The sequence below is a fragment of the Homalodisca vitripennis genome, chromosome 4 (assembly GCF_021130785.1).
Source record: "Homalodisca vitripennis isolate AUS2020 chromosome 4, UT_GWSS_2.1, whole genome shotgun sequence".
NCBI lineage: Eukaryota > Metazoa > Arthropoda > Insecta > Hemiptera > Cicadellidae > Homalodisca > Homalodisca vitripennis.
The window spans coordinates 128,418,797-128,443,716 of NC_060210.1; the positions used below are offsets into that span (position 1 = coordinate 128,418,797).

The 24,920-nt window shown below is 31.3% G+C and overlaps 2 protein-coding genes across 2 annotated transcripts in view; one reads left to right on the forward strand and one right to left on the reverse strand.

Annotated features, from left to right (window-relative positions):
- LOC124360142 (histone-lysine N-methyltransferase SMYD3) overlaps nucleotides 1-7,723 on the reverse strand; it is a 33,534-nt gene extending 25,811 nt beyond the window's left edge. The window contains 2 exon segments of the mRNA XM_046813494.1: nucleotides 3,923-4,061; nucleotides 7,615-7,723. Coding sequence (XP_046669450.1) covers nucleotides 3,923-4,061; nucleotides 7,615-7,699 — 224 coding nt within the window. The 5' untranslated portion in view covers nucleotides 7,700-7,723.
- A 2,477-nt stretch (nucleotides 7,724-10,200) lies between these two features.
- LOC124360143 (endoplasmic reticulum chaperone BiP) lies at nucleotides 10,201-23,739 on the forward strand. The gene is made up of 11 exons (XM_046813496.1): nucleotides 10,201-10,373; nucleotides 15,643-15,776; nucleotides 16,318-16,549; nucleotides 17,175-17,309; nucleotides 17,571-17,807; nucleotides 18,966-19,232; nucleotides 19,536-19,718; nucleotides 20,585-20,797; nucleotides 21,348-21,485; nucleotides 22,130-22,354; nucleotides 23,135-23,739. The coding sequence occupies exons 2-11, from the start codon at nucleotides 15,643-15,645 to the stop codon at nucleotides 23,348-23,350; spliced, it is 1,980 nt and encodes a 659-aa protein (XP_046669452.1). The 5' UTR covers nucleotides 10,201-10,373; the 3' UTR covers nucleotides 23,351-23,739.
- Nucleotides 23,740-24,920: the final 1,181 nt, after the last annotated feature.

Genomic DNA, 24,920 nt, shown 5'->3' on the forward strand with positions numbered 1-24,920 from the left:
ATGTTGTGTGGAGAACATTACACCAATTATATAATTTTATGATCAAATCCCTGAGATACCAAATTCACATGGTGTTTGTGTTTAACAAAAGCTACATATTAAGATTTAATTAAATACTAAAACAAAGACAGTATTTAGCAAATTTATTCTAGTCATCTTTCACACTTTTCTAATGATTGAATCGTTCTCAAATATCAGGTTTTTGTTTGATTAAATCTAAAAACTTATCACAAGTCATTGCAAGGTTACACTTTACCAGCAACATTGCTTTGAGGGTCAGCAATTTCATTTGTGACTTTTCCTGTGACTCAATGTTAATTATTAATAGATGAAAACACTCATTACACCAGAGCATTGTTCTGTGTAGACATAGGAAAAACAAAACCATCAGTTCAGTATTCTTTATAAGAATATTTTAATTAGCAAAATGAATACAGATTTAAACCCATCTTTGAAAGGTCTCTTCGGTCCACTTAAAAACTTTTTCCTGTACCACTTACTTCATCGAAAAGTTCACTATCAGCAATCTTTAGCTTGCTAAATTAACAAACAACCAATTTAATCCTTTCCTCGGTCCTTTCCCACTCAGGAACTTTGTCTAGAATGATCCATAGGTATTTTTGCATGTCATAATAATGCCAACACCACATGTATAAATACGAGTTTTCATAGAAAGTACAGATAGTATTTACAATGTACTCCTTGCCAACTGCTTCTCTTATCTGCTTCATGAAGTTATGGACTAGAGGTATGAATTTATTTGCAAATATTTCTTCATACTTTTGACGCAGATCAAACAAAACTGTAGCAACTTGAACTTCACAATCACTCTGACTTTCAACTTGCAAAAAGGTTGGGTGAAAAACAGCAGCTTCACTATTTACAAAAAAGCCATGCTTCAGCACTGGGTCGTTAAACAAGTCTTTGATGAGTTTAGGGCTTTCATCATTGGTCACAAAGTAGGTTTTCAGTGGTTCAAACAATTTTAAGACCCGCTCAACAGCAGTTGAGTGCCAGCCATCTAGTTTTGCTGTAACCTGTTTCTCATACTCCACAGTACCTTCCTCGTCAAATTCTTTAAATGACTTGACTCTCACCGTATGAATGTAGAAGTGACTGTAAATCTTGACAATAGCTTCTATTTCAATAAGGAGACTGTCTGATGGTGTCTGAATTGTATTGTTTATGACATGAGCAGCACAACCAGTTCCAATTACATCTTGTCCTAAACAGTTTTTAGCTTATAAAATGCATTGTTCTTTTCTACGTGGGCTGCACTACCAAAGTTTGTATTGGTATTGTCGGCTGAAAACTATCTTTCTAATGTTGGGAACATCTTCAAGTCTTTGTGATTTGAAGCATCTAAAGAAAATGAAATAAATTTAGCTTCAGGAAAATCCTGATTTACACTCACTCACTACAAAAGAAGCTAACTACCACCATACCTTTCACTTTAGTTCGTGGATATGCAAATTTTGGATATAACAGTTTTTTAATAATTTTTATGTACAGTTCATTGAGCAAAGGATCTGACAGCATGTGAAAAGCAAATACTCTCTCTGCAACTGCCAGTTCAGTTCTTTAGCCCACAAGTTGAACATTTAAAAATTGTACTTACACTATTCAAGCATGATGCAGCTGCAAGTGCTAATTTATGTTTCTCACTCTTAAGATGTTGATTTATGTAAGATTTTCCGCCACGAAAAACAGAAAAGTTTATATTGCATGATAAGCAACGAACATCAGAATCACTTTTAGTCTTTTTAATAAACGGAAATTCTTTTTCCAGTTCACCATTGAACTTGCTCATACTTTTTAGAACTATAAAGTGAAGGTCTACAACATCAAAAAACACAGGAACATAGACTTTGTAGAGATAGGCACACTAAACCAACACACAAAGATGGATACTTTGTAGAGGTTATGTAGTTTCGTTACGGTCTGGTGCAACCCACCGGGAGAGTTACAAGATCGATGATTGTGCACTAGCGAAGCCGGAGTTAACCGATTAAATACAAATAATGCCGGAAATGTCTGATGTATGCTAGTTTGCTTTAGAACATCAGAATTGGAAAGCCAACTTTACCCAATGCTACCAAAATGAGTATGGCCTTATATTTGGGAAAATGTGAGAGCCCAAGTAAAGGGTTTAAAAGGTACTTAAAAAGTATTTCAAATGAATAAAACTATTCACAAAATAGCATACAAGTTCAAATATTGTTAAACGGAATAAATGTGTTTTCCTAGAAGTTGTGTAGGGACAACGGGACATATTAAAAACAAAACGTGTCTGATCACCTTAAGTTACATAAACTTTAAATTAATTTGTAAGGCAGGGTTGAGAACGCTATTATAGACAACTAATATTGCCATCACATATAGGACTTTGGTGCACGAATTCTCACAGCAAGTGCATAGTACAGATTAGCTAATGGATGGGAAACACAAGTTTAATCTTTCTACAGTAAAACTTAAAAATCAAGTTTCTGGTTAAAATTGTAAATCAAAGAACAGCTCTACACAAAGCGATGAACATGGCATTTCTTTATCATATTGTTAAAGATATCTGCTGACAAGGTTAAAAATGTAGTTCCAAGTGTGTTATTTAGGTTAATGTTGTTTGTTTTATATAGTCTTTTTACTTCTCATTAATGTACTGATAAAATATACAAATCATATTTACAATTCATTGTGGTACGTGTATTGTGAAATGTGAACAGTACTTGTGAAATGTTACTCACCTTAGTCACAAACATAGAATATGTTGAGTTCTTGCACATACGTTTAGTAACACGTAGGAGAGTTTCTATAGAGAGGCTGTGTGTGCAAACTCCACCCACAATAGCTTGAGTTTATGGCTCTCATATTAAATTTCAACATAACAGATATTATTTTTTATGAGATAAGTATTGTAATTTAATTGCAAAACCTTGTGTATAAGTCCTTTCTAAAACGCAGTTTTAATTAATTTTCCTCCATTTAGGAGCAAACGCTAGTCTGCTGCTGGTCACATATCCACTTTTAACATAGAGCTCAAGTTTAAAATTATGTTATAAATAGGAACTCATTTCAAATTATAGATGTTTGGACTTCAGATATGTAGATGTTAGTGTTTTATTGGTAACGAATTGTTAAGAAGTGCAATTATCTGTTAATAATAATTGTTTATAACTATTCAGTATATATTTTCCAATTAGAAACACTATTGTTAATATACAAATATAAATTATAAACTTATTAACAGTTGAGATAAACAATAGGTAACAGATAATATTGTTTTTCAACAATCCATTAGCATTAATACACTTAATTCTGTGGTGCAAATCTAAATTCTGTAATTCTAAAGTTTATGTAGTGAAACATTAAGGATTTTAGTAAAATTCTTATTTATAGACTTTTAAACTTTCTTCCTTTTTTTAAAATCATAGCCTTAGATTCATGGCCAGCAGTTTAATAGCATGTTCTCTTAATGTTAAAACATTTTAAATAAGCGTTTTTTTTTAATCTCTGTGTGGTTTTGTAAAAATTTCCAAAGTTTCACTAAATCATTAAAACCATTGTTAGTTAACTTTGTAGAGTCTGTATAAAGTTAAAAACTTCACTTAAATACACATAAGTTTACCTCTAAAATATTGTTTGTTTTATAATCAATGTTGAATATTAGAAGATTATAATACAAATTTTATAAAAACATTTGTTGGAACAAAAAAAAAAACAATTTTGAAAATTAAGTATACTTAAACTACCTGTGATTGATTGCCTAAAACAAAGAGTAACTGTACTGGCACTGGTGTTAACTGTTTTAAAATTAGTACAGTGATACAGATTGTAAGTTATTCATTTTTAAATTAAATAATTTACTCATAATATTCTCATACATCTAGAATGTTGATACTTTACAAATTTTAATACTATGATTTACCTCAAAAAGCAGGAGTCACATCTTTCTTGTCTTAAGCTTGATTTCAACGTGCATACAAATGGTGATTCTTTAAGTAATATATCACCTTTTTTCACTGATGTGCTTAACTTCTTTATCTTAGTTCTCATTTTATATAATTCTGTAAAGAGAAACAATTCATTTGTATAATAAATTATTGATCATTCATTATCTGGATACTTAAATTAATTTAAGTAATTTAATTAATTTGATTTTCTCCGAAACACTTGACTGATTCACTAACCCTTCAGTATTATCAATAAGTACTGCAAAATAATATGCTGTATCTTTATCAAGGCAACCAGTACCAAATTAGTCTGATGGTGACTGTTGCACTTTCATTCCCACTCTACACCCCGTGCCTACCACTGTGGCCTATTTTATGTGTAACAATTACTGATTCCGTCTCAACATCAGGGAATATGTGGTAGTCAGCTGTGAACTTACTCTTGTAGCTGACTCATACGAACTAACTCACATTTAAATACCATAGCGATATGGCAACTCTGCCTCAAATGTCAACCAGCTTATTTTAGTGCTGGCTGCTCTAGTGCTCAGCCTCTTCCTTTTATTGGTCAGAAAAGTCTTCATCTGTCTTAGGTATGTTCTTTTGTTAACAAGTGAGTGGATCAAACTGTGACCATTCTGTAAAAAAATTCATCAATGTACAATTAAAAAAACATGTTGCTGCCTATTTTAGTTTATAGCCTACACAACAAAGATAAGTTTAATTTTTAGTACTTTATTGAATTTAAAACTTTTTGAATCTTATTTAAATAACCGCTATCAACAAATTTGTGTAAATGGTTCTCTATCCGATGCTGCCCAAGTTCTGTATAGTGTCCCACAGGGTTCAGTTTTTGGCCCTTTTCTTTTTTTGATAATGGTTAATGACCTTCCTGATAATGTATCAGCAAGTACACTTATGTTTGCTGATGATGTTACTTTTTTTAAGTCCAATAGCTGTTATCTCAATTTGTGTGATTACATGACAAATACAGTTCTAAGTGAAGCAGTTGAGTGGTATGTAGCAAATACATTTTTACTGAATGTGGAAAAAAACTCAAATAATAAACTTTTCTGTAAACAATAGTTTTCTCAATAGTAATTAATAATGTAGACTTTGTACAACCTGTTAAATTGTTAGGTTTTTATATTGACCCAAAATTATCTTGGCATTCACATATAGAACATGTTTGTAGTAAACTTTGTAAAGTAGTGTACCTGATTAGAAGATTAAGAGAAATTGTACCCACCAACTTTTTAAAACAATGTTATTATGCTTTTTTCACTCTGTGTTATTGTACGGTATTATGTATTGGGGTAATTGTATAGGTGTATTAAATGTTTTATTGTTACAAAAGAAGATATTAAGGATATTAACTTTCTCAGGTTCAACTGACCATTGTAGACCACTTTTTGTTAGAGAGAGAATTTTGACTGTGATCAACTTGTATATCTTTGTATGTTTATGTCATGTGAAAAATAATTTATTTCAACACTCACTTGCTACTGATATACATAACCATTTTACCAGGTCTAGTCACACTATTCGTTTTCCTCACTATAGGCTAAGCAAAACTATGTCTTCCTACAATGTTATGAGCATAAAGCTTTTTAACAGGCTCCCACCAATTGTTCATCACATCAGCAGTGCTAGATTTAAGAATGTTATGTATAACTGGTTAATAGATAACCCATTTTATGATGTAAAAGAGTTTTTAAATTTCACATTTGACAAGACAACTTTTAAATTTTAAGCTAAGTTAGCATTTTAATTTAGTTTTAAGGATCTTTTAACTTTTGACCAAGTTATTGATAAGAAATGCCCAAACTATTGAATTAAAAAAAATTCTAATTACAGTTATTTAATAACTGATTTTAATGCATATAAATAACAATATTGTTCAAATTAATTCAAAGTAAAATCGTTTGTGTAATGTTTGAGTGATTGTCACAAATAAAATGACATTGGACATGCATTATTTGTGTTACTGTACAAACAGATCGACACGCTTATCCTAAAAATAGTAAAACTAACTTAAATAAGTTAATTAAGATGCCTTGTTTGTTATATCTAATAAATATCTACTTATAAGTAGTAGATATATTTGGCTGCAGTATAATAAGCGGTTACCACTACAATCAAATCATCGATATTCATGATTATCTAAATTATCAAAATCCAAATCATCAAACAGAATTACGTTACATGTACTTCAAATTACTGTATAGTTCAGCTCTCTTATTATATCTAAAAAAAGTAATAACTTAATGGTGAATAAAAGAATATATCTTGACTAAGTTATATGTATTTATAAAATGTAATAAACAAATGAATTGAATGTGTATTTAATGAAGATTCTTGAAGCATTGGAAGTATTTTCATTTATTACCACTAGTGAATCATAACACATATTCCAATATTAATTTAATTTTGTGAGACCTTTCAGAATGGAGGATTCCATCGTCAGGCAACTTCACAAATGTGTTATGATTCACTAGTGGTATTAAGAGTATTTAATTATGAATAACAAACTATCTAGGCTAAGTGTACTTATAAAATCTAACAACACAAGAGTTACATTTAACTATTTTGAGGGATAAACGTGTCTGACAACTTGTGACACAAATAGGTAACACACGTACATCACCATTGTACTTGCTGCCATTACTCAAATAAAAAAAAAACATGATTTTACAATGAATTAATTTGGAACAATATTGTTATTCAATGCATTAAAATGAGCAATAGTTCATTTTAAACAACTTGAATTAGGATGTTTCTGTATTTCGTATTTTAGATATTTCTAACTGATAATTTGGTATCCTGATTCGCTTGTGGTGGTGGCCGCTTAATATACTACTTTATATATAATAGCTAAACCATACTATAATTTTAAATGTCTACAACAGCAGCTACCATAACAGTTAAATCATTCTCACAACCCAAAACACAAGTCCAAATAAGTTGATACAAATTATTTATTTAAAGCCATACTATTTTGCTACAAATAAATACAAGTAGCCCATAAGCAAAGAACAGAATTTTAAGTAAATTCAAGTGGAAGGGTGAAATTCCAAGTTGGTAATTTGTTGGTACTTTAATAACAGTAATATATATTTTGTAATCATTTATAAGTCAAAATACTGATGAATTCGCCCATTAACTACTATTAAACCATTTAAATCATCAGAAAAATTGTACATGCAGTTTTAACATCAGTATCAGTTGTAACCCAAAGGGTAAATAGTATTTAGGGTTCTTAAGGTATTAAATGTAAATAAACAAATAAAATTGTTATTGGACCAATTAAACCAATAGACAGTCAATATTCTAATATACCAATCTTGTTGGTTAAATCCATTCAATTCAATAGCAGACTAGCTTAGTAAAGTGATATACATTATCAACTCAAAAATGTATAAATCAACAGTGAGTAATGTAATACAAACGTGAACCTTGTATTTTAGGCACTTTTTAAATGTAACATTAATAACAGATTATCCTTTTTGAACCTTTATTCCAGCCTATATTCCATCTAACCTTACTACTCTACTACCCAGCTAAGAAATTGAAGTTTTCAAACTTAGCAGGTTATTTGTATGTTTACCAAAAAAGGAACTAATTGAATGTGTAAATATAACTCGAAAGGTCGTATCAAAAAACTAACCAGCAATAACTGGTGTCACCGGTAATCGGCTTACATATTCCTGTTTAATAAATTTCAAATTTATTTGATTACACACTGCGCACATTAATAAAAAGCCGAGGAAACGCGTTAGTTATGATGGGTTTCCTGTATGGTTCTCCTCGAAGGTGATAAGAACTAAGAATTTACCTAATTTTCTACACATTGCCCTTGATTATAGAGGAAGGATCTATAATCAAGGGCATAACGTAGGTATGGTAGAGAGGGTTGATTCAATTGAAATTTGAGTTTAGCTATAGTTCACCTTCCTTTTATTGCAGCGTCTGTTGTCTGCCTCTGTCATAGACTAGACTCCTGGAATCTCATTCTCTCAGTGGTAGTCTGATCTCTCATCGAAGTAGCCCAAAACGAAATATTTACATTGTTTCGACATCAGAGACACTTATAAATAGGTGAAGTGGTAGTCTCTTTATCTCATCAGGTACACACTTGGAGTCAAGTCTGAGACAGCGGCAGATACCAGACGCTGCATTAAAAGAAAGGTAAGCTGAAGCTAAACTCAAAATTCAAGTGTGAAATGTTTTCATAAGGCTTACTAAACCCAACCCTAACAGGAAAATTTGTTTTCAGTTTGCTGTTATACGAAGCCGTTGCAATGGACGTAACAAGAATTTGCTACTCTTAGTACATTGGACACGTACATAATGCACTTCCTTAAAATTCAAAAGTATTCTGGAGTTTTGTAAGAGCCTTCACAGTGGTAACTCTATTCCCACATGTTTAACCATAGGAGATTACAAAACTCCAACTAAATCTAAATTTTGTGACTTCTACGCCAGATTCTTTTCATCTGTCTATACACCATTAAGTAGTACAGGTTATGCTTGTCAAGCTCATCTATCTGTTTATTTGAGTTGTAGACTACTCATAAAGAAGTCTATGATGCCCTATCTACCTTGGACGAGTCCAAAGCCCATATGTATAGATATTATTCCTCAGACTTTTTAAAAATTATGTGTATACCATATCTAACACAGTTACGGAGTTTTTTTTTAATTTTTCATAATTGAAATTATAATTGTCTCTGAAAATTCTTAAAACTAGTTTTGTTATACCAATATTTAAGTCAGACTCAAGGGAGAATGTAATGAATTACAGTCCTGTAGTGATAAAATCTACCTGTATGCTTGCTAAATTAGTGCTAAATAGAATTAGGCAGTATTTACCAACTGGATTTCCACTACACAGCATGGGTTCTGTTCAGGGAGATTCACTATAACGAACCCAACAATGTATTATAGTGGAGGCCCGTCTCAGAGCGAAGTCAACTGGTTGTCATCTTGTTGAATTTTTAGCAAAGCCTTCGACAAAGTTGATCATTTGATTTTTACTGCTAAATTTGAAGACTGTGGTATCGGTGGGTACTACTGTCATAAATGAAGAGCTATCTGACCGATAGAAGGCATAGGTTAAGTTTGCTGGCTACTTGTTGAATGACTTCGTAGCAGCTTCAGGTTGCCTCAGAGTTTCCACCTAAGTTCTTTGTTGTTCAATCTGTTCAAAAGACAACACAGCCAAGTTTAAAATATACATTGCCTTCTGTTTGCTGAGGATATTAAGCTTTACTATCCGATTAGAGCTATGAGTGATCGTTCTTTGTTGCAAGATGGTGTACTTGAGATGCATCATTGGTGTAGGCAGAATGGTACGACTTCAAAATTCGGAAAAATGCTCTGTTGTTCCATTTCACATGAAAAATCTCCAGTGACGTGTGATTCAAATAGTTTTCCTGTTATTTTCTTTTTGTTAGCCATACAATGTTAATGATATTTGTTACAAATTTATTTACTTATTGTATGTGTTTTTTTTTACTATTAGCTATGTTTTTGATGACAATATTTTTAGTTGTATATTTTGTTATTTAACTTTAATCTATAACCTGTTTATTGAGTCAGCTATACACTTTAAAAATTGGAAATATATATATATATATATATATATATATATATATATATATATATATATATATATATATATATATATATTGTTTAATATATCTTTCAGTTTAATCACAAATTTGAATTTACAAAAGAAATAAACCTCACATCCATACAAGGATTATATGGCAGATATTTTGTGTAGTAATAACAGTTCTTTAAGATAAAATGTTAAGTAGGCTGCACATTTTTTAATCTGTTAATAATAACCTTATTTTGATGAATTAAATTTACAAATTGCATATTATGGTCAGATTTTATTCATGTTAATACATGTTTAATAGTTTTATTTAGCGTATTAAATTTATAGTTAGTATTTCTGGTTTTTAAATTGTGGCGCAGAGAGAACGTTTTAAGCATAATAAATTTTGTTATTGGAGTTCATCTCATAGACCGTTAGATACATTTTTGTTATCTAGCCATTTAATTATGGAGGCATATCAGAACTGTTCGTGGTAGAAAGGAATGAGGTAGAATGCTCTAGATTGTTATTCTCCAATCACACGAAGACAAGTAAGAAGTTTGACCAATGAAATTTTAGTTTCGGGCTTCTTCTTCTTCCTTCTAGAACTGAGCCAATGGCAAACGCACACGAATCTATAGATTGAGTGATGTGGAACTAGGAACTAGAAGTCCCGTTGTCTGTGAAACATCACTATCTTGAAATTTGGTGTCAGTGTCAGAAGTCTAGGTATTGGAGTTAGTCTGAGTTCTCTCGTTAGAAAGTTTTACTAGCACGTATTATATTCTTCTTATTCAACACATAGGAGTTCATCTTTAAAGGTATTTTGGCATCTTTTAACGTACATTTATTATTTGGTCAGGTTAAGAGACCGGTATTGTGCCTCGTGCCATGTCATAGTTTTTATTTTAGTCTCAGACTAGCTGTGTCCTATTAATACCAATTTCCAAATATTTTAATACATTTTCACTGATTTACAGCTCTCTTTCATAGCTAGCCATTTAATATTTTTAATTAAAACCTCTGCTAGTTCACACAACCTTAGTTTTGAAAAGTTCTAAGTTAGTCCTATGAACTTGAATTCATTTAAATGTATGCCTATTTTCAGTAGCAAAAGATCAGATTTAATGTTATGTTATTAAATTTAAATTGTTATTCCTGTGAATTAAAAAAGTAGATTAGCCCTATATTTAACTCAACAACATTATACCTTAGTTTTAATCCATATTTTAGAATTGGTCAGACTCCTTAAAGCCCTAACAAAAGGTAACAAAAGTTTGTGAGCACACAAAATATATCATACATAGCTTAGGCAAGAGTCCAGCTATTCAAAATTTAAATTTATCTATCAAATGCTTAAGACACTCAACCATGTTCAAAATGTTGAATGTAGACTATTAATTCTTCAGCATTAATGTTTTAGTGTGATGAATGCAACAGTTAAATCTTCAGTTATTTAAAAATATTTAACTTGGCTTCCTAAACTTATAGATATTTGCTGTTATAGTATGAAAAGGATATATCCTCATTTCTTTGAAGATTTTCAGTCAAATTTACATTATAAAATAATTTCTTTATCTTGTATCACAAATTGTAGAAATTATAGTGTGCACTGAATGTTTTTTAATGGTTTGCCAAGGTCCCTTTATAAATATCATAAAGAAATCTTATATGTATAAAGGGTTACATATATTGGTTTTTGTTACAAATCAGTGAATAACCTAGTTTTGAAATAAAAATTGGTATCAATTTACATTAACGTGACCATGGAAAGGTATGTTAATTTTTTTTTCCTGAAAACAATATTGAAAAAAAATTCGTCGGCAACGAAAATCAAAGGAGCTACAATTTTTTTTAAATCCTCTGAAAACTCAGTTTTTGACAGTTTCCTATAACTCCGCGACTGCTCAAACTCAGTATAGCCAGATTTTAAAAACCGATTATCATATCAACAACGAGAAATTATTGTACTTTCATATAAAATAATCGTACCAAACACATTTTAATGAAAAAGTAGGGCCTATGTTATGTTCGTATAATAAATTATGTTATAATTAACTTTTGGTTTGTTTCTTGTATAAATTTGTCAAAAATCTTTCATGGTATGATAATAACTACCCATCTTGTATCTTACCAGTGCATAAAATCAATGAAATTATCGTGTACCTCAACAACACTATCCATATTTGACAGTTTGGTATTACTTGGTCAAATAAAGAAGGGACGCCATTTTGAACTACCGTTGTTCCTCCACGTCTATTCTTAACCTCCTAGTTCAGTAGTGGTAATGGCACACCTTTGTGTTGGATGTTTGGTATCTCACGTGGAAGCAATTTGTAAAGACGAGTCTGACTAATACGTTAATCCTGTCAACGATGCCTGCCCGCTGCGCAGTGCTGTGCAATGCTTGCTCTTTTAGAAAAAAAATTAACTCGAGCTTGCAAAAGTTGAATCCCAGATCACGTGATGCCCCTGCTCCTTAACGCAATAATGTCCGAAAGGCATCAATATAATACAATAATATACTTTCCCCCCAGTTCATATGCACCTGTGATAATAATACTTGGCTATAAATGCCCAACCCATGAAAAAAAGTCCATTTTCCATGGTCACGCTAATGTAAATAAATACCTAAAAATTATATAAGTTAATAAAAATTATATATTTTTATTATTTTATATATATATTACAAAAAAGTATCTGCATTATATAAAAATATAAGATTTTTCAATGTCTAAAGTAGCCAACTTAACTTAGAGAAAATTTAGTTGTGAATATAAAAATATAAAATATATAGGCTAACTTAGTGTTACAAACTGTTTCTTACAATGAGTTTCTCCCTGAATGCTACAGATATACTCAATTCTAGTCAAATATATCCCACCATTAACTTTTAATATTATATCACGGCCAAAATTAATTACATATTATGCTTGTTACCAGTAAGCTAAATAAAAATGTCACTCTGACAAGATAAAAAAGCAGTTTCTAGAAACAGATCTCCCAGATCTTTTAGCTTGTTCTTAAAAAAATTGAAAAGTAGAATCAAATTCATCTTTAATACAGTAGGTGGTGTCATGGGGTTGACGGTAGAAATAATTAATCAAAATTGTGCTCATGAACAAAAATTATGTATGGTTTTAGGGGATGGAAATTACAATTAACTTTGGCTTTTTAATACTGTAAATGTAAATTTGTGCTCATATTGTGTACCTGTGCTTCTTGTCAGCTATGAGTTTCAGAGTTATGTGGTCCTGATAGCTTATCTAAGTGTTCTGTGGTCAGAACAGCTTGGTTTAGTAAGATCAATCATTTCGTGCTCTGCCTCTTCGATGGCGTTACACAATCGTGGTGTGTTAACTCTAGTACAGTTAATTAATTTTGAAAGTTATTTACATGAGCAGTTAAGATATTAGGAAATTCATTTATTCTTTTTTAACCCTTCTCATGTTGCTAATAAATCCATTGATTTCCTTAACACCAAGACATATATAAACAATTGTTTTTTGTTTTTTTTTTCAGATCAAAGCTAATTTTTTATTATTTTATATGAGATAAACGGGGGGGAAATTAAAACGGTAAATTTGAGTTAAAATTAGCATATTATTTATTGATAGAAAACTAAAACAGTTACCATACTGTGACTTTAATCTTATAAATTATATAAACTATTAGTTATTACAAGATAAGGTCTACCATCTGGGCTAGACAACGGATATATTTGGTTATTGGACAGTGCTAGACAAAGAGAACCCCCTCCCCCATTGCGGAATGAAGTTCTCTATAAATACCTCCTTACCAACAGCAAACGGCACAGAGCGTGCACCTGCCATTTTGAAGGTCTATTAAAACACTAAGAGACACAGTGTGTAATATCGGATATACTCGTGTTTGGCGTTTTGGTTACAGTTTACCACGCTGATATATTTATCTACGGTATGGGAAGGGTTAATAATTGGTCATTGTGTTGTGTTTTTTCGAAGTGAGAGTTTAAGTTTGTTGTGTAATTGTGTTATTTTTTTTTTTATAAATGCTATTTTTATGTGGTGCGTAAGTACATAGTACGTGCATACAGAGTTATAGTTAGGTAAATTTTGCTCATTTATTACATTTGTTTTTTTACTGTATTTATTGGTTTGTTGAAAGTTAACTTTAATTTGTAAGCATTATTTTCAAATTTATTTTTATCCACACTGGAAACAAGATTGACATTATGAAACCTATTTCTATCATCCTACTGAACAAAACAGTACAAGGTTTCATGGTATAAAAATGACAAATAATGAATTTTAGGATATTACAAGTGAAACTACTTTTCTTGTAAGGTAGTAGAAAGTTACGGTTAGGTGAATTTACAATATTTGTTTGTTTTATAAAGTTGTGTTTCCTATGAAGCAGTTGTGGCATTTGAGATCTAACCATTTAGAATTTAATTTTTTACTGATAGGTGCTAGCTCGAGGTTTTTTCCCATATATTGCCATCAGTGATGCCAGAGGTGCTGTCGTAGCACGCTCTGATGGCTGGATGTACTTTTGTCAGACTGATTAAATTCCCCTGATTTAGCATTATTGTTATTGTATATCCAAGGACGGCATAACGTCTGATGTCAACGGCTACAGAGCTACAGATAGGAGGACACATGCGACACCCATAGAACAATTAAATATTACTCCAAGCAAGAAAAGTAGTTCCACTTTTTATGTTCTATAACTTCGTTATTTTTCATTTTGGCCCATTGAAACCTTATATTGTTTTGTTCGAGGACGATAGCAATAGTTAAATTTCGCGAAACTCATAATTTTGTTGTTCCGGCCGTTAACTTAATAATTATCCAATAAACAATAACACAGTTTATAGATCTGTCTTATGGTACTGGTTTTAGCACTTCACAAGCATCATTTTAAACTTTGAACAAGTCTAGCCTAAAAGATTTTTCTTAACTGTACATTGTTAAATCTTAGTTTTTGCATATGTGATCTAAATAAACAGAGTTGTACTGTAGTATTGTTTAGGTTTACAGTTATTTTTTTTTTTTATTATTATTATTACTGTAGTAAGTTAGCTATTGGAACACAATTTGGTATTTATTTACAATAGCGTGACCATGAAAAATGGACTTTTTTTCATGGGTTGGGCATTTATAGCCAAGTATTATTATCACAGGTGCATATAAACTGGGGGAAAGTATATTATTGTATTATATTGATGCCTTTCGGGCATTATTGCGTTAAGGATGGAAAATAACCGACAAAATTTTGTCGAACAACACTTGGAGGGTTAAGGATCAGAGGCATCACGAGATCTGGGATTCGACTTTTGCAAGCTCGAGTTAATTTTTTTTCTAAAAGAGCAAGCAGTGCGCAGCACTGCGCAGCGGGCAGGCATCGTTGACAGGATTAACGTACTAGTCAGCATCATTTCAGTAAAATTGCCAGAGGTACTGTCAAAAACAGAGTTTTCAGAGGATTTAAAAAAATCGTAACTCCATTGATTTTCGTTGCCGACGAATTTTTTCTTCACTATTGTTTTCGGGAAAAATTGTAGTTTTCAGGAAAAAAAATGAACATACCTTTCCATGGTCACATTATTGTAAATTGATACCCACAATTTTATATGTACATAATGAAAAGAAATGGACACAATGTAACAACAATTGAAATAAAGATTATCTGAATGCGTTGATTCTAACGATTTTTAACAAATCTATAGTCTCCTGACATTTAGATAAATTTTATACATTTGTAGGCTTATCTGAAATTTTTCTTGTGAATTTATCAACAGTACAATATTGGTGCTTTGGATAATATTTAATGTAATATAATTTACACTAACTAGATACTGAAAAAAGAACGTGAATGTGTTCACAGCAAGTGAATAGGTTCAAACACTCGTAACTCAACTAAATGACTGTCGGATCTACATGAGAGTCAACTGCCCTATCGATAGACCAACCAAATTTATTTCAATAGAAAAGAATTAGCCTAGCCTAGTAAGATGTGTCTTAATATTAATATTTATTTTTTTAAATTAATAGTAATGTGCCTATCTTGAGTTTTAATACACTACAATTGTATTTTCTTGTGTTTCAGATGAAAAAAATGGGACACTCATCCCTTATTTTTCTTGGAATAGTTTTTATATCTGCTTGTAGAGGAGCTACAGATGAAAAGAATAAAGATGTTGGTACTGTTGTAGGAATAGATCTTGGAACAACATACTCATGGTGAGAAAAAACTTTATTTAAGCTCAATAATTTTTAAACCCAAACAAAGTTAACCCCATACACTAATAGGTTGAGTATCTTAGCTGTAATTAATATTAAGAATATTTTTATTACTTCATAGATACCAAAGTAACTACCAATATTACATAAAAGTAAAAGTGTCACATTTCCACAATTTCTGAAACAAATTATCTCAATCTTTAAACTACAAGAAAACTGACTGTTCAATTTGAGGTATATTTAATTTAGAATTATTTTTCTTCAAATAGGTATTTGCATGCATGTATGTAGAATTAGGATGAGTGTTGAAAGTAAAACATTTTTTACAACTCACCTTTGAGAAGCCTTTCCTAAATATCTTGAAAACAAAAAGTAGATTAACATTTACTAGTGCAATACCCTTTTTCCATATATTAAAAACATTATCTAGAGGTACACATTTTGCTCTTTCTTTGTCTGTGTTAAACTTTTTGTAATAGGTGTAAAAAATATAAATTTGACTTATAACAAGCATAGTCTATAGTGAATTGTTTTGTTACAGTGTTGGTGTGTACAAGAATGGAAGGGTTGAAATTATCGCCAATGACCAGGGAAACCGAATCACGCCTTCATATGTAGCTTTTACAAATGAGGGGGAGCGTTTGATTGGAGATGCTGCCAAGAACCAGTTGACAACAAATCCAGAAAATACTGTCTTTGATGCCAAGAGATTGATTGGCAGAGACTGGAGTGATGCAACTGTGCAGCAGGACATCAAGTTTTTCCCTTTTAAGGTGAATTCTTATTGAATAAGGAGGATTTCTTAGGTCATATAACCTCATATTTTATAAATACCTCATTAGTTTTAACATACATGCTATTAATTTTAGAAATGTTTGTTTTGTGGCAGTAAAAAAAATCACAAAACCAAATCAAATCTTTAAGAGCTTAAAGAGACTCAATATATTCTTTGTTAAATTTTGCATAACATTTCAAAAGTTATTTGGGCATCAGTGTGGTGAAAAGTGCTTTTTGTGATTGGATGATTTACTTTTAATTATTTCTCAATAAAAAATAACATAAAACAAACTTAATTCTCAAAGTTTGGCCTATGAGGAAATATCTTGCCAATTTTCTATTATTTCGTTCAGTAATTTAATAATGAACTTATTCTCTCCTAACAATATCGCTTATAAATTTGTGTAACCCCTTCCCCACTGAGATTCTGGTTGTGTGTTCATGTCACAAAATTCTAATAGTGTATATTGTATATGCCTTTTTTACTTACCTATGAATTCAAAATGTCGTTAAACATATATAAACATGTGTTACCACAACAAAGATGGTAAAACATTTAAAACATATTCCCAATGCTTCAATCTTAAGTAGAAATGTTGAACATCTCTGATTTGATTTCAGGTGATAGAGAAAAACAGCAAGCCACACATTCAGGTTGCAACAGCACAGGGCACTAAAGTCTTCGCTCCTGAAGAAATTTCAGCTATGGTTCTTGGCAAGATGAAGGAGACTGCTGAAGCCTACTTGGGAAAGAAGGTATAATACTAAATGACTTTAAAACTTTAGTGCATAACATTTATAGTTACACTTTGAACATAATATGTTTAACATATTATGTCTGAATTTTCTAAGCTGTTCATTATTATAGTTTACAAATTAACTAAATTTATATTAAAAGAATTATTATTTTAATACTTAAATTGATTATTACTTAAATTGATCACTACTCCTATGAAGAGTTATGTGTACATAACCTATTTGATTACAGATCCTTGATTACTTACTTATTGTTCTCAGGTAACACATGCTGTTGTAACTGTACCTGCCTACTTCAATGATGCCCAGAGACAGGCTACCAAGGACGCGGGAACTATCTCCGGCCTGGTCGTTATGAGGATCATCAACGAGCCCACGGCCGCTGCTATTGCGTATGGCTTGGACAAGAGGGAGGGAGAGAAGAATGTGTTGGTCTTTGATCTGGGTGGTGGTACTTTCGATGTGTCTCTCCTAACCATCGATAATGGTGTATTTGAGGCAAGTATTCCCACTAAGAACTATAGTAAATTAACCCTTCTAGACATGACCCACTTTTACCTCTATTAAATATAGAGCATTTTCTAACTGTGCTTCATGCTTTAAGGGAAAAGCTTAAAATATTGAACATTTCAATTCTTAATTGTAAGATAATAATTTTGTTTATTGTGGTGCTTTTATTTATAAACACATTTTTAGGACATATAGAAAAATTATACGATAAAGTACTCTACTTTATAATTTTTAACCACATTTTTGTTTTAAAATTGATAATTTTATTTAATCAGGTATGATATAAATTCATATTATGATAGTATAAATATTGTAGATTCAAAACAAAAATTTCTTTTCCTTACTTTTACTTATGCTCATAGTTTGAATCCTGGATAATTTAAATTAATCTTGATAACATCTTGGCACGAAAAAAATACAAATAACCCAGATTATTCCAAATAGTATAAAAGGAAAGGACATTTCTTTATATTGCATTTACACTTGTTACAAGCTTTGAAAACATTAAATAATGGGATAAGTTAGTAGTCGGTTAATAAATCCAAAACACATTGACGTAGTGAGTGGAGGGTTAACTAACTTTTTAAAACAAGTTGACTTAATGATTACATTTTGTTCAAAGCAAACCATGGATGTGTAATGTGCTTCGTTGTTAAAAGAATCAATTAATCACTGTTCTTTCCATATATAAATATATATGGAAATACTATATTACAAAATCTACATTACTATTTCAAGATCTAGATAACACAAAATTAATGACAGGAAGAAACTATTTTTCTGACCATTCTAACCAAAATTATTTGATTGAGTACAGTAAATTAAACATTAATTTAATTACTTATAACTGTTACTCTTAACAGAATGTATTTAATTTGTATTTCCATAAAATTTTATTAAATTTATCCATGTATACTAGCACTAGTGAGTTGAACCTAATAATTCATTAATTACTTGTAAAATGGTGTATGGCTTTGTATATTTATCATACATCACATCCAAAATAATTTTGAAATTGTTAAAAAGTACCTAATCTAAGAAAGTGGCGTTTTTGCGCAATTTATTGCACCAAGTGCATTTTAATTCTATTACTCTTGGAAGATTGAATGTGAAATATCTTATATTATTATTTTCATGTTTTCATAGGTGGTATCTACTAATGGAGACACTCATTTGGGTGGAGAAGACTTTGATCAGAGGGTCATGGATCACTTCATTAAGTTGTACAAGAAGAAGAAGGGCAAGGATATCAGAAAAGATAACAGAGCTGTGCAGAAACTGAGACGAGAGGTTGAGAAGGCCAAACGTGCCCTTTCATCCAGCCATCAAGTCAGGATTGAGATTGAAAGCTTCTTTGAGGGTGATGATTTCTCTGAGACTCTGACCAGAGCCAAGTTTGAAGAACTGAACATGGTAAGCTCTTATTCTTATTCTTGTTCTAATAACTATACCATAGTTAAAATTATTTAAATCGTTTAATTATCTGACTAAATTGTTTTTAATTGAAAGCAGAATACAAATAATTGTTCTTTCTGTGGAACTTTCTTTTTTTGGAATTTAACTTAACTTTACAAATATTATTTTATTTGCATGGTGAATATTTTGATAAAAATTATTTTAAATATATATTTTGAGTTTATATAATTCTTGTTCAATTTAGTTATTAGACCTGTCCCATATGGAATTATTAGTTTACAAAAGTGTTGTTTTTTATAGGATTTGTTCAGATCAACCATGAAGCCTGTACAGAAAGTTTTGGAAGATGCGGACATGAACAAAAAGGATGTCGATGAAATTGTTTTGGTTGGTGGTAGCACACGAATCCCCAAAGTCCAACAGTTGGTGAAGGAATTTTTCAATGGAAAAGAACCCTCAAGAGGAATTAACCCTGATGAAGCCGTAAGTTTTCTAATAATGAATAAATAGGTTTATTAAAAACCTTTACCCCAGGTAAAGGTAATATACTATTATACGTTATGAATGTTCATGGTTCCTATTATCATGTGAGAGTCAAAAGGGTTTTAACATTATGTACTTTAGCTGTCAGTTTCTAGCTAACATATAAGCAAAAATTGCTGGTAAAGGGGAATGCACACAAATATACAACAGAGTATTGTGACCATGGGAACTATATTATCTGTCACCCTCAGCTGATATCAATATTATATTGTACAAAAAATTTAAATAATCTATTAAGTTATACATTGTACCTATTTATTTAATAATCACTTTTCTAGTTTTTATTTCATGAACACAGAAATCCATCTAGTTAGATATGTAACAGTTATAAGAAACTAGTATTGGGTATCAACCTTAAATGTATTGGTTTAAAGTTACTAAAGTAATATGTGATACATAAAAGATACACCCTTCATTATTTACTTTTTAATGCGAACAACCACCACTGATACAATATTTGAAATAATATAAAACACAGGTGGGACACACTAGTATAGAACAACAATGTACTAGCAATAGTAATGAAAAGATATGTAAATTTCTGTAATGTGTGGCATAGCCTGTGGGCTGTATAGTGTGCTATCTTCTGGTTTAGTTTGGAGATTTTGGTTGGAGCTATTTCCCACATGTGAATTGCATTCATAGAAAATCTGCTCATGATTGAAATAACTAATTAATTCTAAAATTGAAAGTTCAAAAGTACTTAGAAAAATTATTTTATGCTGTAATTAAATCAGAAGTGTGTAAATGCTGTATACAAATAAGTTTTTGTATTAGAACTGAAGTTAACAGCAATGCTTTTGTAGGTGGCGTATGGAGCGGCAGTGCAGGCAGGAGTACTGTCAGGAGAACAGGACACAGATGCCATTGTACTCTTGGATGTCAACCCTCTCACCATGGGTATCGAAACTGTGGGTGGAGTTATGACCAAGCTCATCCCCAGGAACACCGTCATCCCAACTAAGAAATCTCAGATCTTCTCGACAGCTTCAGACAACCAACACACAGTCACTATTCAGGTTGGTACTATTGCTAACTCTTCACTTTGACAGAATTATAATGTTGATAGCAGTGAAAAATGGCAACAATGCCCAATTGAAGATATAAACATGTGCTTGTTAAGTTTTCGCTTTTCGGATCAGAATTCTCCATGTATATATCTGTAATGAATCAGATTTGTTGTGTATTTTTTTTATTCACTGAGATTTTTAATATAATTTTATTAATAGTTTGTTTTCAAACTGACAACATTTTATAGAAACCACATATGCTGAGAAAATGTACATTTAGCAGGAAAATAATAGAGATAAGCCATATCGTTGCAACCAGTAGCTCATTTTGATAGAAGGCTAAACGTAACAAGTGGGATGCATTAACAAAACATCTTCCTATTACGGGTTATTCCAGAAAAGACACTTGTTAAAAATTGTTGTGTTATAATTTTACAATACTTCTTGTAACACGGAAGTTTCCTTCAATGCTAGCGAATTTATACATAGCATTCCATGTCATTGGTTGTAGATTTTTTATTACCTTTATTGAAATCTTCTAAATAAATGTTTGTTGCAGGTTTATGAGGGAGAACGGCCCATGACAAAAGATAACCATTTACTAGGAAAGTTCGATCTGACTGGAATCCCTCCTGCCCCCAGAGGAGTGCCCCAGATTGAAGTTACCTTTGAAATTGACGCCAACGGTATTCTTCAGGTAAAGTTTAAATTTGAAATAATACTCTACTATATTTTTATTTTAAATTTTATACTCTAGTACTTTTTTATTCCCAGATAAATTTTGCATCCCTGGGATATTTTGATTTATATGGAAAAAATTAGTGAAAAACTTCGATTCCAATTTCACGTACAATTTTTATAATATATAATCAGTTTTCCAATTCCAAACAAAAATTTAAAATGTTAAATTATTATTTTAAATTTTTAAGTTCAGTAAACTCTTGCAAACCAGTTAAAATATGCCTGTGGTATCCTAGATTACAAAGGAATTAAATATATATTTGTGTAACAAAGAATCAAAGTACTAATTTATTGTTGATATGCCAGGTGAATAGGCTGGGTTATTCCCAATGTTATCCAAGATCATTTGATGGTTTTCTAAACATAATTGTAACATTGTTTTGTAAATCTTGTTAGTCAGTTAGTGCTAGTAATCCTTAGAGGGTCTGGTTGGTCAACATCCATGCTTATATACTCAGGTCTACTTCTGCTGGCTTGCTGATAATGTGATGTCTAAGATACAAATTGGAAATAATCTTCCTGTCACATTCGATTTGTTTCTAAAAAAACAAACCTCTTTTTATTTTATAAACTTAACATAGATATCGACTGTTTGTTCAGGTGTCTGCTGAAGACAAAGGAACTGGAAACCGGGAAAAGATTGTCATCACTAATGATCAGAACAGGCTCACACCTGATGACATTGAGAGGATGATCAAGGATGCTGAGAAGTTTGCAGATGATGACAAAAAACTGAAAGAAAGAGTTGAAGCAAGGAACGAACTAGAGTCTTATGCATATTCTCTCAAGAACCAGCTCGGTGACAAAGAAAAGCTAGGTGCCAAGGTGAGTTACTACTTCTGAATTGGATATCAGAAACAGATGAACTTAATGGGCAAAATAGTAATTTTTATTATGTCTGCTTGTAAATTTTTAAAGTGAACTGTGAAAGTTGCATTGCTTATGGCTCTATTTAATGAATACATATCTAATATAATAGAGAAGAGAAAAGTTTGCATTTGGCCTAACTATTTATAAAGTAAATAACTGGACATCATTTTGACAAATAAAATATTTATAAGTATCAAAATATAAAGTATGTGCTAGTACTAAAAAGGTTTCGAGTTTTTTTTCAACTAGTAATGGTAGCAATAACTATGATCTTAATAGCCATCAGAATTGTGAATCAATTGTATTTTGTCAGTTCTCAATTATTGCAATCAATGTCGGTGATTTGTAAGCGAGTATTGTGGTAAAACTGCACAGCAAAAATAATGTGCAATATCTTTAAGAAAATATATCAAGGTGCAGACTGTTCTGTCTTAACTTTTGAACACGTTTTTCGTGGCCCAAGTAAAAACTCATAATTTAGGTAAAAAACATTCAAAATTGATGTAAAAATAAATTCTTAACATGTACTTTGGTTTTATGTGTAGCCTAAATGGAAACTGACACAGAATAAACTAATTAGTAAACCAATTAATTAAAACCATGTGACATTTTTCTGTAAGTTGCCAATATATATAATATATGAAGTTACATAGTGTCCTTTCAAACAATTAATTTTAAAAGTATATGTACTCTATTTACACTATCTAATAACATTTAAAAATGTATTGGTTACAGGTTAGTGAAAGTGACAAGGCAAAAATGGAAGAAGCAATTGATGAGAAGATAAAGTGGTTAGAAGATAACCAGGATTCAGAAGCAGAAAATTACAGGAAACAGAAGAAGGAGCTAGAAGACATTGTACAGCCCATCATCGCCAAACTGTACCAGGGAGCGGGTGGAGCACCACCTCCAGCGGGCGGAGATGAAGACGATGTCAAGGATGAGCTTTGAAGACTGCACATACGATTAGTGTAATTTTGACATTTAAACTGTGTTCCTTTGTCTAACAGCGGAATTGTGTGAAATTGGTTTACAGTATTTCATCCCGACTGTATGTAATGTTTTATAAGATGAAACATTTATCATCATTTCCCCCCTCTCTCTTTTTTAAGTCATTTTGTACAGATAAATAGACTCGAAACTGTAGATGAATATATTAGTTATGTTTTGTTATTTATTTTGTATGAAGACTGTGACTCGACAGGTATAATAACACATCTCCAAACATTTTGTATTTATTTTGTTGTCATTATATCTGTCGATATAAACCCTCAGTTTGTATGAAGTGTGTGGTCTTGTATGTATGTCGGTGATTTAGTAAATAGTTTTTTGTAAACTGATTTTGTTTTATTATTCCTAAATATTATTTATTGGTTTAATATTTTTGTATAATTAATGGGGAACTGAGACTGAGCACGTTTGATGCTTAAAAGAAAAAGCAAATATGTACTTAATTCCTGTTTTTAAATGTGTATGACTTAACAAAGAAAGCATTCCATAATATTTAGATATATTATTAAAATTTTGATAACTAAGGTTTGTTTGTTCATTAAATATTTTATAATATATATTTTGATAAACAAAAATATTAATATTTTTGACAAGTGTTCCTTTACATCAGTGGGCATTTTCTAATAATGTTGATTCTCATTGTGGTGAGGAATTGTTTAAAGTTTCTCATATAAGCTTGGTACTGTATAATTGAGTTTTTACTACTACACGTGTGTGCAAGTTTTAATGTAATGAAAAGATTTAGGATATTTGGCATTTTATAAAAATGATTTAAACTATACTCTTCCTTAAGTGTGAAAAACCCCCCAAGACATAGGGAGCTTGTGCATTATGTTACCAAGCAATTAATCCTTTACAAGAACTGGCAACAGCTGCCAGATTGTGTGTCAAAGACAGGAATTGGACTGTTCACGCGAACCATAAGGCTAGTTCAGCTGTTAGGTGTAGGGGAGGTGTTAAGGATATCACCTCATGTTGGTAACTAACAGGCATGTAAGTATCTTCAAAAGAGAAAGATCCAAAGATCAGGTATACTGCCTGATTTATAGCAAGATGCCTGTCTCCCTGTGGCACATAACACATAAAATGAACTATTTGATAATCAATTATACCATTTCAATTTTAATACTTCTGTTTTCCTTTACTTGTGGTCAGATCCTCCTAACCATGCAACGTATCTGCCAGTTCTCACCAGGTGACCAACTCCCTGAAGAACCAGAATATCTACTTTGGAAGGTTATATTAAAGCACTCAAACTATGTGAACAATTCAATGAGAAGAAATTGGAGGTATTTGTCAGAATTCATATAGCAATTAGAGGGAAGTTACTGCGAGAGTTTACTTTTAGAACAAACATGTTTTACATATTGAGAGCATGTTATACTTAAATCTATTTGCTCTCTTCTCATGGAAAATCAGCTAAATTTCTCATTAGTTAATCCATTCCAGAAAAATTTAGCATTTCATTTAATGACTAACCTAAACTCAAAACAATTTGTTTAAAATGTTT